The following is an 18,180-nucleotide window of genomic DNA, read 5'->3' as shown; positions in this document are numbered from 1 at the left end:
TTGTCCCAAGTCCCTCTCCAGCTTTCCTGGAGCCCATTTAGGCACTGAAAGGGTCTTTTTGTCCTAGTTTGCATCCCAGAGCTTGAAGCCCTAAGGGCACCCTGGAAAACTTGGTCCCACCTCAAAGCCAGGCAGAACTTGTGTGCTCCTGATTGAGCCTCGCTGGGGGTGAGGTGGCCCCACACCCTCGTGGCACCTCTAGCTTGGCAGGTCCTCCCTGGAATTGTTCCTCCCTGTGTTCCAGCTGTGGGATTTTGCTGAGCAGGAGGGATCACAGCAGCTGTTTGGATTAGACGTCGGCACCTCGTCAGATGGGATGTGTCTGGAAGAGCTGCTCTGAAAACCACCCATGGCTCTGTGTCCTGAGGCCATCATGGTGTGATAGGGGCAGCGCCACTGTCTGTACCTGTTAGCCACAGGCACCCTGGCTGAGGAGCAGATGGAGCAGGGATCCTCTCAGCTGGGAAGGATGTTATTGGGATAAAGCTGAATCTGAGTCTTGACTTGTTGGTGCAGGATTGGCAGAGGGAGGAGGGCTGCCTGGAAAAGCAAAATAGGTGTGCACTGGGTGCTCTGATCAAAGGAGATACTGTTTTGACTGTGAAGTTCACAGAACTGCGATGACTAATTGGGAAAAAGCTTCCCTGGCTGAGTGTCCGTCCTGTGGAGAGTCCTAGGGGACAGCTCAGTGTTGTGCCCCTGAGAGGGCCAGCACAGGAGCTACTCTGTACTACAGTTACTCAGTTTGTAGGACAAACACAGGTGACCAGGAGGAGGCAGGCCTGGAAAAAACCCCTTTGTGTGCTTGGTTGCTGCTTGAACCCTTTGGTTTGGTGTGTAAATTCTCCTGCAGTACAAACTCTGTGGAAAAGCAGCAATAGTTGGGAAACTCGGAGTGGATGAACAAGAACCTCTTGGATTGTGTCCAGTGCAAAAGTAGCAGTTCTTGAGTGATTGTGTGTGCTGGTTTCTCCCTTTACTGAGAGTTTCTCTGATGCCAGCGTAGGAACTGGTTCCTCTGATCAGCAAAGATGTGCTCCAAGCTTGGGAGGGGGTGTGTTTCAAGCTTCTGACCCAAAAACTGCAGCTGAATTTACAGGTGTGTGTATTACCTGTTTGGATATATTTGTTACTGCCTTGTAGTTCAAAACTGGCTTCTGCAAAAACTCCATGAAGGCTGCTGTGGTTGTGGGATGAGCTGATCTGGCCTAAAATGGTTTTATTTTTGGCGTTTTTTCCTCTGCACTTGCTACTTTCTTGATTTGTTGATTTCTAAGCTCATCAAGACTGTGATATTGGTGTTATAAAAAATCCCAGACTATTCCCCAGATATTTCCCAGTGCACTGCTGCTCTTTGAGATCCTCACATTTGTCAAAGGCCTCTCACCCGAAAGGGAAACCCCGTGTGAGCTTTTGTGGAAAAGTCTTCAGTGAGGTGTCACATGAAGGGGAAAAAAGGGACCTGATGGGAAACGAGGAAACACCTCAGGAGGAGAAGTGTCTTTTTAGCTGACAGCAGGTTCTTTGAAGCACACTAGATTCTTGCTGCATGTTTTCAGATCCTTTCTGGATGGCATTTTACAGCTGCAGGTGTCTCGGATCGGTAACAACGTGATACCAGCTCAGTCTGAGCGTGGCATGGACCAGACACTTGGTGGTGAGGAAAGCCAGACGCTTCCCTGGGCTGTTCCAGACCACCACTGCTGCTGAGATTTTGGGGAAGGTCATGGAGTGACCCATCCAGCGTACCACTGTGAGAGCAGCAGAGATAAAATGTGTTATTCCTTATTTTTGCTATCTAGCTGCTCCAGTTTTGGAAGTATTTTAAGGCCTGACTCGGAAGAGGATCTTGACGTTCAAAGGGAAGAATTAAATCATGTATTTCACTTGATGTGCTCTCTCTTGCTGCCATGAGAACCCTTCCAAGTTGCCAGGCTGTTGTGGGTCCCGTGCTTGCCCTGCTAACGGTGCTCTCTGTCCTGTGGACAGGAATGCCCGAAATGCCACGTCACCATCGAGAAGGACGGGGGCTGCAACCACATGGTCTGTCGGAACCAGAACTGCAAGGCGGAGTTCTGCTGGGTGTGTCTGGGCCCCTGGGAGCCCCACGGATCTGCCTGGTGAGTTCGGGAGCGTGCCTTGCTGGAGGGCGAGGAGGTCGTGGTGCCAACGGCATGGATTTGGACTGAAATCTGTGGAATCGGTGTCCCCGTTACAGGTACAACTGTAATCGCTACAATGAGGATGATGCAAAGGCAGCAAGGGATGCACAGGAGGTGAGTCCATAACCTTTGGTGATGAGGGAGATCACCAGCCCTGTGGTTGTGCTTTCTGTAAACCTCCACAGCTGCTCGGAAGAAATTCATGGATTTGGGCACAAACTAAGGGACAGTTAAAGTCTTTCAGCGCTAGGATAGGGATGGCTTTGCTGGTATGTGCTGCCTCTGTACATCCACAACACACAAGTTGAACCATGCCCGTGGTGTTACTTTTTTACAGCTGGTCTGTCAGTGTGAAGAAAATAAGATTAATGAGAGTGTATTGAGTCATCTTGGTTCTCTTGCACTATTTAGCACACGGTGCCTTTCCCTGCTCTATAATCAACCTAAGGTTGCCCTCTTAACACAAGCACAGTAATTGTTTAATTAGAATTCTTCATTAGCAAAAAAAAAAAAATCATCTTCTCACTGTTTGCCATGGCTCTGAAAGTGTTTTGAGTGCTGTACCTCAAATTGAGAGGCTGAAACACAAACGTGGTCAGGCTTTAGGAGCTTGACTGTAATTACTTCCAAGGCTGGGAGTGAGGATGTCAGAGCTGTGCTAGGAAGTCCCCTGTGCCAGCGAGACGGGGGCTGGGCTGTCACCTCCAGTGTCGGGATCAGCGGGGCCGCACAGATTCGTCTGGTCAACGTGAGAGAAAAGGAAACTCCTTGGGAAAGGAAGCCCAATGTGGGGGTCAGGAAGAGCCTGGTGAAGGGTTTACTTCTCTTGCGGCCATTACTTTGTTTTAACTATTTGTTTTCTTTCTCTCTAATGGGAATTAACACAGCGATCCCGAGCAGCCCTGCAGAGGTACCTGTTCTACTGCAACCGCTACATGAACCACATGCAGAGCCTGCGCTTCGAGCACAAGCTCTACGCTCAGGTGAAGCAGAAGATGGAGGAGATGCAGCAGCACAACATGTCGTGGATCGAGGTGCAGTTCCTGAAGAAAGCAGTCGACGTCCTCTGCCAGTGTCGTGCCACACTCATGTACACTTACGTCTTTGCCTTCTACCTCAAAAAGAATAATCAGTCCATTATCTTTGAGGTAGGAAAAAATGGGGTTGTCAGGGGTTCAGATTGCAAAGCTAAAGAAATAGAGACTTGGAGACCTCTGGGCCCCACTTTTACCAAATTGAGTCTTTGTTAATATTCTCTGGAATAGAATATTGTGTAGGACTCTCTGGTGGAGGAATCACAGAATCACGAAGCCGTGGCTGCCCCATCCCTTGGAAGTGTCTGTCCAAGGCCAGGTTGGACAGGGCTTGGAGCAACCTGATCTAATGGAAGGTGTCCCTGCCCGTGGCAGGGGATGCAATGAGATGAGCTTTAAGCTCCCTTCCAACACAGATAATTTTGTGATTCGTGATATCTAATCCCACTTTTTATTTCTGTACTGATTTCAGTTGTGCTGAAGAAAAAATATTATATATTTTATATATAAATATATATATATACATTTAGCCCACCCAAATACTGTTTTTCTTTTGTCTTTGCAGAATAACCAAGCAGACTTAGAGAATGCTACAGAGGTGCTTTCTGGGTACCTGGAGCGAGATATATCCCAAGATTCGCTGCAAGACATAAAGCAGAAAGTACAGGATAAGTACAGGTTTGTGCTGGGATACTCCTCTCTCTCAAAGCTGCCCAAGTATTGCCATCCTCTGTGACAGGTAGTGGCCTGAGCACTTGCCAAGATACAGTCTTCTCCAGAGCCACATCCCTGGGAAGCTGTTTGCTGTTGGCCTCGTGCCATCCGCTGGGATCAGCAACCAGTCCCTGGGCATCTGGGAGCAGCAGCAGCAGCAGGAGCCTGCCCAACCCCCCAGTCCTCATGGAGAAGCCTCACACCGAGGCTGGCAGTGTGTTTTTGTGCCCCTGCTGGGACCAGCTCCCGGGGGAGGTGACAGCCTGGGGAGAGGCTCCCAGCTCAGCTTCCATCTGCTCCACAGAGCAGGAGCTGGAAGATCCAAGCCCGGAATGGAAAAAATCCTGTGACCAGAAGCAATGGCTGTTCGTGCACAGAAGGAGCGTGTGGGAATGGCCAGGACCAGGGTGGGATCTACACAACGAGGGCCAAAGAACAAGGAGTGACTTTGTTGTTCCAAGCTGCCAGCTTTGGCCTGGGATGAGTTGCCAGCAGGGAGCAATCAGCTCTTATAATCAACTGCAGGGTCCGTTTGTGCAGAATGGTGTAGGAAAGCTGTCCCTAAGGGGGAGGGGGGGTGGGAGCAGCCTGTCCAGCTGCGGAGGGGAGCAGGGGACTGGGGGCCAGGTGACACAGATGCCAGGGCTTTGTGCAGCCCTTGGGGAATCACTTCTGCACAGTGGAAAAGTACAAAGCTGAAAATGCGGATGAGTCACAGGATTATGGCTTTCGTTTCTGAGGCATTTTGCCAAAGTCACTGAATTTGTTATGCCTGGCTTAGGGGGAAGAAAAAAATCCAAAGTAGGGTGAGTCGTGGTGACTAATGGACTGTGGGGAGTGGAAGGAGCTGTTAAGCTTTGGTGGGCCTGTGGCCCATCCTGCTGGAGTCATCCAGCCCCAGCTGTGCTGCCAAAGACTTACCTGACCTCCTTTTTGGAGACGTTTTGTAATTTACCCTTTAAGGCCACCATTAAGTTGGTATTTCAGATCAAGCTGCTTGTTCACTTCAGTCCTCTGAACCTGCATGCTCTTCTAGGGATGAAATTAAAACCTAATGTAGCCTGGAAACAGTATCCCAAACCTGCCTTCACTTTGCTGGGAAGAAAGAATTCATCTGTCAAGCCTGTGCAGGTCCCTCATTAACTAGTTCAGTCATGTCTTAATCATGTCCTGCACCGTGTTCTTTGATGCAAGACTGGGAGCAGGATGTCATCGAGGTGGGTTTAAAGAGCTCTGGGAAGCTGCAGGAACTGCCCTGTGGGCTGGTTTGGTTTCAGCTGTTTGGATCTCTTTGCTTGCAAAGACATTTCTAGAAAACAGGATTAACACCCCTCCCTCCCCCCAGCAGAAAAATAACTAAAGTTGGGAAGGCAGAAATTGTGTGTGTTTGCCATCACATGCTCCTGAAAATCAATGGGACTTTGTATACGAGGGTTTATGTTGCAACAGCTGACAGCAGTGGGGAGAGCCAGGACTGGTTTATTGGGATAAATCCATCAGGGTGAGCAGATACTGAGCGGTAGGTGAGGAATCCCCACCAGGTGTTAGCCTGTGTGTGATCAGGGGTAGCTCCCTGCTGGGAGATTCCTCCTGAGGGATGTGTGACCAGTGCTGAGCAGTCGGGGTTTCCAGCAGCAGAGCCCCTCGGATGCCCATCCTGACCCAGGAACCTGCCTGGAAACTGAACCACACAATTCCCAGCAGGGCCTGGTAACTGGTCAGTTGGCTCCTGGGTTCCAGGTTCTCTCCTTAGAGCCAGGGTGCTGCCAGAGCAGCCCCACAGCTGCACCCGGGGCCTTGGGAACTCTCCCTGAGACTTGGTGTGTCCCCCACATCCCTAAAAGTGCTGCAGACTTTTGGGTCACCGCTGGAAGGGGTTGAATCCAGGATTTTTTTAGAATTTGCTCTTGGAACCCTAATTCTTTAAATGTTTCTCAGCTTTTAATCTTTTTAGTTGGCTGTGACAGCCTTTGCTCTGTTCTGTGATACCCCTTTTCCTCAGTGTCAGTGATCCTAGTAGGACTGGGCCAGACTCTGGGATCAGTTTTATGTGCAGTTTTGTTTCAGTGACTGTAGGTGGGAGGACCCTGAGGGTTTGGTGTCTCTCTGAGAGCCACGTGGAGGGATGTGAGGTGAACCCTGCTCTCCAGGCAGACCAGTGACCTTTTGGACTGCTTCCATCTCCACTGGGAAATAAAATCATGTCAGCACTCTTGAGGTTTTCATCATGGAATGGTTTGGATGTAAGGGACCTTGAGGACCATCCAGGACCCCCTGCTGTGGGCAGGGACACCTTCCACTAGACCAGGTTGCTCCAAGCCCCATCCAACCTGGCCTTGAGCACTTCCAGACAACTTTTCCAAGCTAATTCCTGCATTTTTGTTGTCCTGATGGGGCTCAGAGCAGGCACCAGCCCACGTTTGAGGAGAGCTCATCCCATTCTGGGTGTCACCACAAACCACAGTGGCTGCCTCCTTTTCCAGTTATTCCTGGAGGCTTCCCAGCAGGGACTGTGGGGACACTTTTGTCTGGAAAACTCCCAATTTACACACTGGTTTTCCAGCGAGGGACCTGGAGCTGAGTGACTGAGTCTTAATTAGGGCTGTTAACGGACTGCAAGTACAAAATCCTTCCTCGGGGGAGCTCCCCTTTGGGAAGCGAGGCGTGATGTAGGTTTGGATTGGCTGGTCCCAGGGATGCTCCGTGATTCCTAACCCGCCTTTTCCACGCTGTCCCTGTTCCCTGCAGATACTGCGAGAGCCGACGGAGGGTTTTGTTGCAGCACGTGCATGAAGGCTACGAGAAGGACCTGTGGGAGTACATCGAGGACTGAGCCCGGCCCCGCAGGAACGAACTCTGAACCCTTTCCCATCTTAGAGTGCTCATGCAATTCCAATAAAACCCACCCAGGGCGCTGCTCTGCCTCTTACACCGCTGGTCTGTAGTACCGGGATTCTGTTTTGTTAACAGAAAAAATTAAGTAAATTATATTGTAATAAAAAAAAAAAAAAAAGGTAGATAAACCATTGTACAACAGTATTCTAGGCGGCCAAGAGTGTGACAGACGCACTAAAAACCCTCCAACTTTAACTTGTAACGTAGCTTCATCCTCCAAGCCGACTCCTTTTTCTTTTCTCTCTTTCTTTTCCTGTGTGTAGTACAGATGAAACTTTAAACCAGTTTCTTGACACTGCTTTTCATGTCCAAACCAGCCATTTTGATGGACTTTGGCAAGAGGGGGTGGCTCTCCCGCCCCCCTCCTCCTCTCTGCCACCCAAGTACACGGATGAATGTGGATTATTGGCTCGTCGTAAAGAGGATTTTTGGGAAGGGGAGGAGGGGGGTACACAGCAAGGAAAAAAAAAACCAACCTTTGTATATGACTTTTAAAACAAAAAGAGGACAACACAGTATTTTTCAAAGTTGTATATAGCGCATATGCATGGACAAAGAGCAAGCGTGGCACGTGTTTGCATAATGTTTAATTACAAAAAAATATTTATTCTTTAAAAATCTTCAAGATTATGTCTATTTGCTGTGCATTTTCTTTCAGTTTGATTCTTTTGTTTGGTTTTGTTCTTTTTTTTTTTCCCTGGGCTGGGGTGGGGGAAGCGTGTGCTGGTGTAGTGAATATATCTATATCTATATTTTTTTTTTTTTTTCTGGAAGGCTTTTACCAGAGCAGCTGGGTTTCTCCTCTTCTGCAGTTCCTTTCTGTCCAGGGCCTCCCCCGGGCCTGTGTGTGTATCCATTGCTGGCGACGGACGTGGCCCCTCGCAGCTCCTGGAGCTCTGGGTCAGGATGCTTTGCCTTTTTTTCTTGTTTTATTTTTCGGCCCCGGATCTTTTCCTGCCCAAATCCAACTCTCTGTTCCCACCTGTGCACGCAGGACACGTGCTCTGAACCCAGAGGAGGAGTGTGTGTGTGTTTAGAGGTTTATTTTGGTTCCCGAGGCAGGACAAGGAGGGGTGTTTGGCACCGCTTCTCCAAAGGCTTCCAGCAAGATTTCGGCTGTGGATCTCCTCTCCCTCCCCCTTTCATCTGTCAAATGGACCCTTCCTTGCTGTTTTAATTTTCACTTACATTATAACGAGTCGTAACATTGAAAAGGAAACCTGATGGAATTGTCTTTGTGTTTGTTTTGGGCTCAATCACTGGGCATCCTGTCCTGGCAACTATTTAACACTCCATCTAGTGCAGTAGAAGCTGAAATCAGCGGAGTATTTTTCAATTAAAAGGGGAAAGAACTAATGAGTTTAGCTACTGAGTCCATTTTTATGATTTCTGTAACAAGAGCTATGTTAAAGTAAACAATTGGTGGTGGTTTTATTAAATTTACTCCTGTATAGGAATTCCTCCTGTGGTATTTTTCGCCAGGCAAGTGTCCTCCCAGCCTTCTGGCTCTCTGCAGCTTCCAGGGGGATCAAAGGTGTGAAGGGGTCAAATAAAAAAGGCAGATCCCAGGCAGGGCTAGAACATGGAATGCTGCTTCCAGCTGACATCAGAGTCACATTGGCTCCCTCACCCACACTACTGATGTTCCAGGGATGTAGTTTTATCCCTTTGTACCTGCTTTTGCCTTTATTTGCCCTACAGATCAGATGTGAGGGACTGCAGCCGCTTTCCCTGTGCTTTTCCTGATGGTGCTGGAGGGCTGGGATGGCACGGGCTTCCCATTGGGAATTCTGCATCCGTGTGTTAAAACACGCGGTGGGCTGGGCAGGTGGAAGAACAGAGGTGCTGGGTTTCCACAAAAGGAAAACACCAAGGATGTGGGCACTGCAACCCAAAGGTAACCTGGGCTGTGGCGTCCTCAACCCCCGCGGCTGTTCGAAAACCTTGCTAATGGCAATTAACTCCCTGTTCTGTGGGAGAAGCTGCTGCACGCCAAAGGAAACCCGGGCTGTGGTGTCTTGAATCTCGATGGTCGTTGGCAAACCTTAAGATAATGGTAATTCCCAAAGGAAACCCGGTCTGTGGCATCCTCGATCCTGATGGCAAACCTTAAGATAATGGTAATTAACATCCTGTTCTGTGGGAGGACCCGCAACCGTTCATCTCCTCCGGGTTCTAGTTGCTCCCAGGTGAAATACTTGGCTATGAGGACACCATCGCCCCAGACGCTGTGGGAATATAAGAGAGAATAAACAAAAGCCCTCACGCAAAGGTCCCTCCCTGCTGCTGCTCTGAGGGGTTGGGCGAGCGAGGCCCCGGCCCCGCAGCACTTCCCGGCCCGTCCCTCCTCACTGGCGGCCTGGCGGAATTCCCAATAAAACCTTCCAATAAAGGGACATTTGATAATTTCTGTGTTTTCCCGGGTGTTTTTCACGTCGAAGGGGACGCGGGGGCGACACCCAGGGGTCCTCCCGCCGCCACCGCCGCCTTCCCACCGTGCCCCGCGCGCCATGGCCGCCCCGGAAGTAGCCGGCGGTCGCCATGGCAACCCCGGCCCGCCGCGGCCATGGCGGAGCCGCCGGACGCCTCGGTGAGGGGCGAGAGGGGACCGGCGGGTCTGGGGGGCGAGAGCCTGCCGGCGGATGGGGGGCGAGAGGGGACCGGCGGGTCTGGGGGGCGAGCGGAGGGGGAGGGAGGTGAGGGGCGGCGGCGGGAGGTGCTTGTCAGAGTTTTTAATCTTTGCACATTTGGTAGGAAAAACATGAGGGAAATTCAGCCTTTATTGAAGTAATTAATTTTAGTCAGGGGTTAGCAGATGCTGGAGCGTGTCAGCGAAGGGTAGGGGAGCTGGGGAAGGGGCTGGGGGAGCGGCGGCTGAGGGAGCTGGGGTGAGGGGGCTGAGGGTGTTCGGCTGGAGAAGTTCCAGGGAGAGCTGAGAGCCCCTTCCAGGGCCTAAAGGGGCTCCAGGAGAGTTGGAGAGGGACTTGGGACAAGGGATAGAGGCACAAGATGAGGGGAAATGGCTTCCCACCGTTGGAGGGCAGGGTTAGATGGCCCTGGCCCAGGTTGCCCAGGGAAGCTGTGGCTGCCCCATCCCTGCAAGTGTCCAAGGCCAGGTTGGACGGGCTTGGAGCAACCTGGGATAGTGGAAGAAGTCCCTGCTCATGGCAGGGGAGTGGGACTTGATCACCTCTAAGGTCTCTTCTAACCCAAACCACTCCACGATTTTCTGGGTTTTTTTTGTTTTGTTTTGTTTGTGTTTTTTTTCTTTGTTTGTTTGTTTGTTTTGTTTTGTTTTGTTTCTTTGTGCCGGAGGGCAGTTGCTGTGAATTCACCCAGGCCTGGGATGTTCAGTGTATCTAGGAATGATCTGCACAAAAGCCTGACTAGAAAGTAACTCAGCTGAGGAGGAAATATGAAGAACTGCAGGGAAGTCTCAACAGTGCTGAGTGAGAGGACTTAGAATTGGATTGGTGTGTGCAGATTTAAAAAACAAAATTGTTAACAGATAAAAAAAGTGAGGGGTTTTTGCTAGTTATTGCTGCTGAGGAATGAGTGCTTGGCTTTGGGGAATTCTGTGAAAATATCAATTCAGTTTTTCACAATCAGCAAAATGAATAAAATTTTAGAAACTAGTAAGAAACAGGAAAAAGTAAACAGTAATTAAAAAAGGAAGAACCTTTCTTAGGTTATTTTGCATGTCTCAGGTACTGTACTCAGCATCTCTGATCCTCCCCATCTCCAGTAAAAAATGACACAATTAGAAAACGTTCCCAAAACATTGCAAGGAACGAGGATTGTCTGAATCTGTGCTTTAAAAGATTGTTTGTTAAGGAGAGGGGAGGTGACACAGGTGTATGAAATCCTGTGTTGTCTCTGGGGAAGAGGAGTGAGGAATGTTTCTTCCCCAAAAACTGAAGTAAAAAATAACAATGCTTCCCTGTGTAATCCTGTTTTTCTTCTGGGAAGGCTTGATTTTTGATGCAAAGTAAGAAAATGGTAAAAAATGCATTTATATTCCACAGCCTGGGAGCTCTGGGCAGTGTTTACAGGTCAAGGTTTGCTGCCCTCACCTGCTGTGGGCTCGGGGCGTTCCCCAGGACGAGCTCTGCTCTAATTACCTTCATAAAAATTTTACAAAAAATGTGGTTGGTTTTTTTTACTTATTTTCTGTGTGAGTTCTAATTAGCATCTCAAATGCTTGGGTGGTGTTCTTTTGAGAGGTGATGCTGCCTTTCGAGGATGCTGATGGACAGCAGTGAACCCACGGGAGGGGAATGAGCTGCACAATGAGGGGCTCCATTTCATCTACCCACGGAACAGAACTCTCAGCCTTGCTCGGCAGGGCAGAGTTTGTCCAGCAGCAATGCTGCTATTTCTGTGCTCTCTTTTGGGATTTGCCAGTTGTCCTTTCTGATTATTCTCTGGAGCAGAGCTCCAGGAGACCTTGACTGGTGTATTTACTGCTCCTGTTTCCTGTCTTTCCAGGTTTCTTCGTTGCCGGCGGCTAAAGGAGCTCCGAAACCCCGGCCTAAGAAAGGTTGGTTTGAAGATAGGATTGTGTTTCTTGGGCAGGTTGGTTTTAAGATTTCTTTTACAGTGTGTGCAGCTGTCTAGGAGGAAATAAATGTCCTCTGGGAAAAGAGGAGACTGTCTAGACTGCAGTTTGCTGAATACCAGTATTTTCCTAGGGTGTCTGTGAGCTCAGTGCTGTTCCTGGCTTAGTGCACCCACAGCCTGCATCATGTTTGCTTATAATCTGTGAGGCTGGTTTTTTATTGTGTACTTACTTGTTGGGCTGCTAATGAGTTTGATACTCGTTTATCTTCTCAAATAACAACAGGGTTTTTTTTCAGTTTGGGTTCTTCAGGGTGATGTCTTGCTGTGGAAATTATCTTAGGAAGCTGACATTGTGTCCTTTGGGTTTTTTATGTCACATTTGCAAAGATCTGAAATTGTGACTGGGTTTAATTATTGTTTGTTTGCTTTTGTTGTTTGTTTGTTGGTTTTTTTTTCACGTTTAAAACGAGTTAATTCAACTGGTTTGAAATTTTGGTTGAATCTGAACTGGAACAGGAACAATGTCAGCTATTGGTTCAAAAGACCTGACCAAATCCTGCTGGTCTGTGAGGGATCTGGTTGATCCTGCAGCACAGTTTGGTGCTGGAGCCCCTCCTTTCCCCCCTTCCCTGGTTCCTGTGGCTCCTGGTGCACGCGAGGAGTGTTTCCTTCCCTGTGGCTCCGGCCTGTGCTCCCCTTCCCTGCACTCACCTGGGTCCTGCAGAGCTTCTGGGCCTACCTAAGCTGAGCTCTGGGCTGGTTTTTAATGGATTTTCCTTTCTCAAGTGTCCAGAGGGCACTTTTTGGAGTATATGCTCCCCGTGCCAGCCAGAAACTCCCTTTTCCATTCCATCTGCCATTCAGGAAAGCTCAGTCAGGGAGCTCAGTCCTTTGCCCTGATGTGTCTGTCAGAGCACACTCTGGGAGGAAATCTTCCCTATTCCCTGAGGTGCAGACTGCCATGGGATAATGCTGGCATCCCAAAGGAGCTTGTTTGGCAGCTGGGCACTGCATTGACACTTCTGCCTAAAGATGGAGTTGTTCCTCTTGCATGTAGGCCCTGGGAAGCTGGAAAAGCCACTTTGCTTTTGTTTTGGGGAGCTCAGGCTCCCTGAATTCCTGGCAGCAGAATTCCAGCCCTTGAGCAGAGTGTGGCTGTCCTGGAGATGGGGTTTGAGGTCTCAGCACCAGCCCAGGCCCCTTTGGAACATTGCCCAGAGCTGCTTTGGGCCTGTATGCAAACAAAAATAACCCCCAAAGGTATTTTATCGTGGCTATCAAGTCCTTTAGAGCAAGGATTGCTCCAAAATGACTCTAAATTGGTAACTTTGAACCAGTTATTGTGACTTGCACTGAGGCAGTTCTGGCTTCTTAGGGAGATGGTTCATCTCCACCCTTCTCTGTGATGGTGATGGTTCTGATCTCACCCTCCATATCCCTCTCCTTGTTCTGCCTCCTGCAAGTCCCATCTCTTTGTGGCTCTGGATCCCCCTTTTGTGCTACGCAACTCTTGGCTCCAAGGAAACTGGGGTGAAATACAAAAGTCTTCCAGCCTGTGACTTTTGTAATTCTATTTTCTGTCTCTTCAGGTAAATTGAGGCATCTCCAGGGCCTGGCACACCTCAGGTCACTCACACTGGCACTCCTTGGAAGCCTTTGAGCTTTGCCTTTTAATATTTGACTTTAGTGCAGCAGGGAAAGCTGATTTGAGCTGCCTGATGGTTAATCTCTGGGAAATGAGGGCAGCAAAAAGATTTGTACTAGGAGTGATGTAACAGTGTCCTGTGTGCGTGGGTGAGGGGCTGGGGGCATGGAAGAGAGGAGGAGGGAGAGCCAGGGGATGCTGTCTATGTTTTTGTGGAATTTGGCAGGAAAGAATAGCATCCTTTTTCCCATGACAGTGGGGTTTTTTAAATAGGATTTTCCTAGAACATCTTAATTAAATACCTCCTCCTATTTTAGTTTGGCTGCGGAGAATTACGGTGAACTTTAGGGAGCCAAGGCTCCGGCAGTGCTGTTTGAACAGCAGAGTGCTGCTAAACTTATTTTGAACTGACATTTGTAAACACTGAATGGCCACTTTCTGTTGCAACAATTTGCCTTTTTGTATTTGCATTGTGCTTTCAAGCAGGATAAACTCCAGTATCAATGTCTTCTGAACCCAGCATTAATGCAACCAGGTCTGAAACGCAGAGGCCACGTGAGATAACGTGGTTGCCTGTGAGCAGTTTGGTGCGGGTGAAATTTGTGCCCACGTGGGGCAATAACTCTGGCTGTGGTTGTACCCAGGGGTGGCAGAGTGGGACCAAGTCAGGGCTGAAGCCCTGTTTTAACCATCCCAGTGCTGCTCCCAGCCTGTAACAGCTTGTCTGTGTCCTCTGTGGGGTAGTAGTGAGGTATTAAATGTGTGTTTCTCAGAATGGGATCTCAAAGTCGCCAGAAATAATTGGAATGACAAAATACACGTGTGGGTTTTGTTGCTTTAACCAGAAAAACACATTTTCACCAATGCAGGTGAGAATATGTTGAATATTGTTGAACCTGAGTGGAGCAGCTTCCCCTCACTGTTCCTTGCTTTCCCCCTGTGATCCTGCCTGTGAGCCAGGGAAAAATGGAAACCTTGAGCCAGTGTTTAACAACCTGTTTTTGTAACTCTTAATAACTTTGAGTTGGGAGGCAGAATTCGCTCTTGAAGTGGCTGAACCGTTGTGTGGCTGCTGGGCTGGGAAAGCCCAAAAGGTTGGGATTTGGGAGGGTCTGCCTGGCAGGCAGGTCAGCCCGAGGGAAGAGTGGGAGTGTTGAGGGAGGTTGAGGGGGGCCTAAAGGTTCTGGAGCAGACTGTGGTGGCAGGAGGGGCTGGGTTTGGGATCTCTCTGTCCCACCCTCTGAGTTAATGGGACCAGTGATGCCCCCTCGGATTGTCCTGTGGTGACAGTGATTGCTCAGCAGGGTGACACAGGAGCAGCAAACCCCATTCATTAGTTTGTCCTTTCCTCCCCACGGGGAGAGCTGCTCCCAGAATCAATTCCCATTGTTGCTCCATCAACATCCATAACTCTGCCTGCGTTGATATTTTGTCCCTGAGGCGACTGAGGGGAATAAAGGGAGCTCTGTTACTTGGAGCAATCTGGAGTTAATGTCAGCCTGCTGGGATGGGTGTTTAATCTCCCTCCTGCATTTTAAATCAATCAGATATTTTCCTAAATGGTTTGCTGGTTTGGAATTGAGATAGGCTGCCTCCCACTTTCCACTTTCCTTTTCCCACACAGGCAAATCAAGTCATTTTATAGGAGCAGAGAAACACTTTGACCAGTTTGTATTGTTGATTTTTATGGAGCATCACTTAAATTTATTTCCCTTAATCACTGAAAAACATATTGAGAAAGTAAGTTCTGAGCTCATGTTTGCCCAATAACAGTTCAGAGTTTAATGGGGCAATTTTAAATTCATTTGGACTTCTACATGAAGGTGAGACCTCAGAATTTGTGAGCTGCAGTGATGGTGTTTTGGGTAGAATCCTAAATATGTACACAATATAATAAATACACTGAAGCAAAATGGAATTCACCTGACTTGCTGGGAAGAACTTGGGATAGAAATCCTTTAGGCTGTGTAGAAGGAGGATTCTGAATTGTCACCAACCACCTCCACATTTACCCAAGGAAGGATCAGGTAGATAATTTTCAAAGTGAAAATCCTATAAAAGTATTAGCAGGGATTAAGTGTTCTCCCAGGCCTGGCATTGGGATATTTTTTTTGATGCTTTGTAGGTATGGTTTTTTCTAGGGTTTGAAGCAGGGAATTAACTGTGACCTTTGGCAAAGCGCTTTGGCTTTTGTTTCTTTCCATTTATCAACCACAAGCTTGGCCTAATATCCAGTGACAGGCTTTGGATGCTGCAGGCTTTTGGTTAACAAAACATTTGGAGACATGAAGTGAAAAATACCATGGAAATGGATACATTGCAATGCACTGCTTGGCCTTCTCGGGTAGTGAGGAATGTGGGCTCCTCCCTTGAAGCCCAGGGGAATCAGTGGGTTCCAGTAAAAACCAGTTGCCTGTTTGCTGGGCAGGAAAGCTCCCTTTGGTGGGTAGTGACTCCTTGATGATAAACAATCTCTCGGATAATAAACAACGTTCAGATTATGCAGAAGTTGATAAGCGGCCTTTGATGAGCAGCTCCTGCTCACCCAGATGAGCCAGTGGAGATCCCTCCTGCTCCTGCAGATATTCTGAGGGATTCTGTGAGTGTTTCAGTGGCTGGAGTGCCCTGAACAGCAGGAGCTCTTGACCCTGAGGAGTCAACTCCGTGCACTTGCAGAGACTATCGTTTCTGAATTCCTGATACATTTTCTTAAATCAATATAAATCCATTCTTTGAGCCAGCTTCAAAGCTGCCTTTGAACTTGTAAGAGTGAGGCTGCCTGAGCACTCCAGATAAAAACAACCCCCTTGAGTTAAATTAATTAATACTTCTAAGCGTGTCAGAAAGAGAGGCCTTGGTGGGAATGTTGTGGTCGGGAGGAGCCAGCGCAGCCCCTTATCTGTCCATACCCACTCCTTTCCATCTGGCCTTGTGCAAGCCAAGATCTTTTAGCCCATTTTATGTAAGAGACCTGGGTGTTTCCATCTCTCGGGGTAAGTGGGGAGTAGCTCTGTGTGCGCTGCTCAGGATGTGTCTGATCCAGCTGTTAGTTTGGAATAGTGAGATTAAAAAAAATGGATTAGCATTAAATTGTGTAATATCCTTCACTTCATCCTCCTCTCCTCGAAATAACAGCGCAGTAATCCCTGCAGCGCAAAGAACTCGGCATATTTAAGTTGGAATGTGCCAGCACAGCTCTGCCCTCTTGTGTGTGTACAACATTAATATCTGTGCTGACAAGAGCAGGGAATCCTGTGCAGGCAGCACAGCAGGGAACACTTCAGTGCCAACTTTTAAATCAGGTAAATTCTTTTTTCTGAAGTTTTTTTGAAAGCCCTTGGTGCCAGGCAAGTGTCTTTTGATTTAAAGCCTTCAGCTCCGGGTTGTTGCTGTGCTGCCTACCGATAAAATGGCATCTCCTGGTGTGAACTTAAAAATAATTCTATAGAAATAGTGACAACTGTGGGAAGGGTGGAATTCATCTTCCTGCACTGAGATCTCTCTGATGTAGAACAAGTCTCAGCACATCACCTCTGCCCTGTGTTTAGTCAGTAAAAAGCCCATCTGATGCCATTCCCTGACCTCTCCCAGCCACATGTCTCGGGATGAATCCCTCCCCAGGGATGCCTGTTCCTCTCCTTTCCCTTGGATAAAGCCCAAGGCAAGTCACTCATTTTAACTTTCAGCCACTTAAAGGAGATGCATCTCCCTCAGGAGTCAGAATTCCTGTTGTCTGTGCAACTCCAATTTGAGTCTCCAAGTCTTTGGTGACATAATCACCTGTTGGATTTAGCCCAGCTCTCCAGCAGGATCTGTGGCACAGGAATGATGGCACTTGTTGAACAAGGACTCCATTCACTCCTTCCAGGGCCTGTCCCCTTTCCCACCGACGTTTCCAGCTGCAGAAGTCCTGGGATTTAGTCACTATTTTTTTATATTTCTCAACAGTTTCACTCCCTGCCTGACTGGGATTCATTTTCACCAGGCAGAGTGAAAATCCTGGTGTGCTCCTGGGATTGTGTCATTTAAAGACTGTATTGTTAAGACACTCGTACTGTAGGGCAGAGTGAAGGTGCCCAGGCAAGTAAGTGTTCATCCTGGGACAGACATCCCACCTGGAAAACTTCATCCTCAGGCAACAAGGCTGGAAGAACTCAAAAAAACAGGGTCTTGTTTTGGGAAGTGCCGAAATGTTTGCAAGACCAGCTCCTGTATTTTTTGTGTGTCGATATTCTTGTTGCTCCACTGTGCTATTCTTTGGCAGTGGATGAGCTGAGGAGAGGTTCTAGGGGTTACTCCCTGTGGAGTGGGAAGCTTCAAAAACTGTTGTGGCTGGATTGTGGTCCTCTCCCTGTTGGAATTTTATTTTGCCTTTTAAGAGGAAAAGCTTTTGTTAAAAATTCCTGAGTTGCTTTTAGTTTCAATTTCCATGTAAAGCACCTCACGCTGGAGACGGAGAAAAACTGAGCACGGGAATTAAAGCTAAAGGAAGGATTAGACTGGAAATCCCCAAACCACCGTGCTCCTGATGCTGGAATTAATGAGAAGCTGGTTATTTTGGGAATGCCTGCAGCCAGTTTGCAGGGGGAGTATCTCCCATCCCAGCACTGCTGCGGGAGGAGCCAGTGAGGAGCCAGCAGGGAGCATCTCAGACCACCTCTGCTGTTTATGAGGCATCTTATTCCAAAGCCCTCTGCGAGGGTGTGCTCTGCCTCCCAAATTTGGGAACAGCAAACAGACACCTGGAAGGAGCTCAGCCTCCATCCTGCCTACAGGAGCACAAGGCAGCAGGCAGGGAAAATGGTTAAGAGTTAGGATGCCATGCCAGGGTTGGGTCTTTGAGTATCCAGGTGCAGTGTCTGCATCCTCAGGGCCTTGGAAACTGTCCTGTAGAACAGGACCCCCTGGATTTGGGGGTTCTCCCTATTTTTTGTTTCTCCTCTGCTCAGAGCACATCTCTGCTCAGCACTCATGGTCAAAACTGGCTTGAGCAAACAGACTTTCACTTTTCATTTTTTAAGCAAAGAAGACCTTTTCAAGTTCCTTTTTTAAAGGACTGTTATTAAATTCCACCCCAGTGTTTGAATCAAATTCTAGACTTTCTGAATCAAGCAATATCAACCTGAATCATCAAATTTTTGGTGGGGTAACGATCGGGATAATGTACTTG

The 18,180-nt window shown here is 48.4% G+C and overlaps 2 protein-coding genes across 8 annotated transcripts in view; both read left to right on the top strand.

Moving 5' to 3' along the window:
* The window catches only part of ARIH1 (ariadne RBR E3 ubiquitin protein ligase 1), a 50,495-nt gene extending 43,562 nt beyond the window's left edge, over positions 1-6,933 (top strand). For 3 of the 7 annotated variants that reach the window (XM_027889008.1, XM_027888997.1, XM_027889027.1), the window contains 5 exons: positions 1,990-2,120; positions 2,219-2,276; positions 3,038-3,310; positions 3,762-3,874; positions 6,659-6,933. In XM_027889008.1, coding sequence (XP_027744809.1) covers positions 1,990-2,120; positions 2,219-2,276; positions 3,038-3,310; positions 3,762-3,874; positions 6,659-6,743 — 660 coding nt within the window. In that variant the 3' untranslated portion in view covers positions 6,744-6,933. The remainder of the gene's footprint in view (positions 1-1,989; positions 2,121-2,218; positions 2,277-3,037; positions 3,311-3,761; positions 3,875-6,658) is intronic. The other 4 variants (XM_027889053.1, XM_027889046.1, XM_027889017.1 and 1 more) reach the window with 3 other exon arrangements.
* A 2,397-nt stretch (positions 6,934-9,330) lies between these two features.
* BBS4 (Bardet-Biedl syndrome 4) overlaps positions 9,331-18,180 on the top strand; it is a 34,384-nt gene continuing 25,534 nt past the window's right edge. The window contains exons 1-2 of the mRNA XM_027888947.1: positions 9,331-9,395; positions 11,294-11,345. Of these exons, the coding sequence (XP_027744748.1) occupies positions 9,372-9,395; positions 11,294-11,345 (76 nt within the window). The 5' untranslated portion in view covers positions 9,331-9,371. The remainder of the gene's footprint in view (positions 9,396-11,293; positions 11,346-18,180) is intronic.

This window comes from Empidonax traillii, unplaced genomic scaffold (assembly GCF_003031625.1).
Source record: "Empidonax traillii isolate 1590-97213 ecotype Southwest subspecies unplaced genomic scaffold, ASM303162v1 scaffold12:size2584012, whole genome shotgun sequence".
Taxonomy (NCBI): domain Eukaryota; kingdom Metazoa; phylum Chordata; class Aves; order Passeriformes; family Tyrannidae; genus Empidonax; species Empidonax traillii.
The sequence above is the reverse complement of the archived record's forward strand: the minus strand, read 5'-3'. Positions and strand labels throughout refer to the sequence as shown.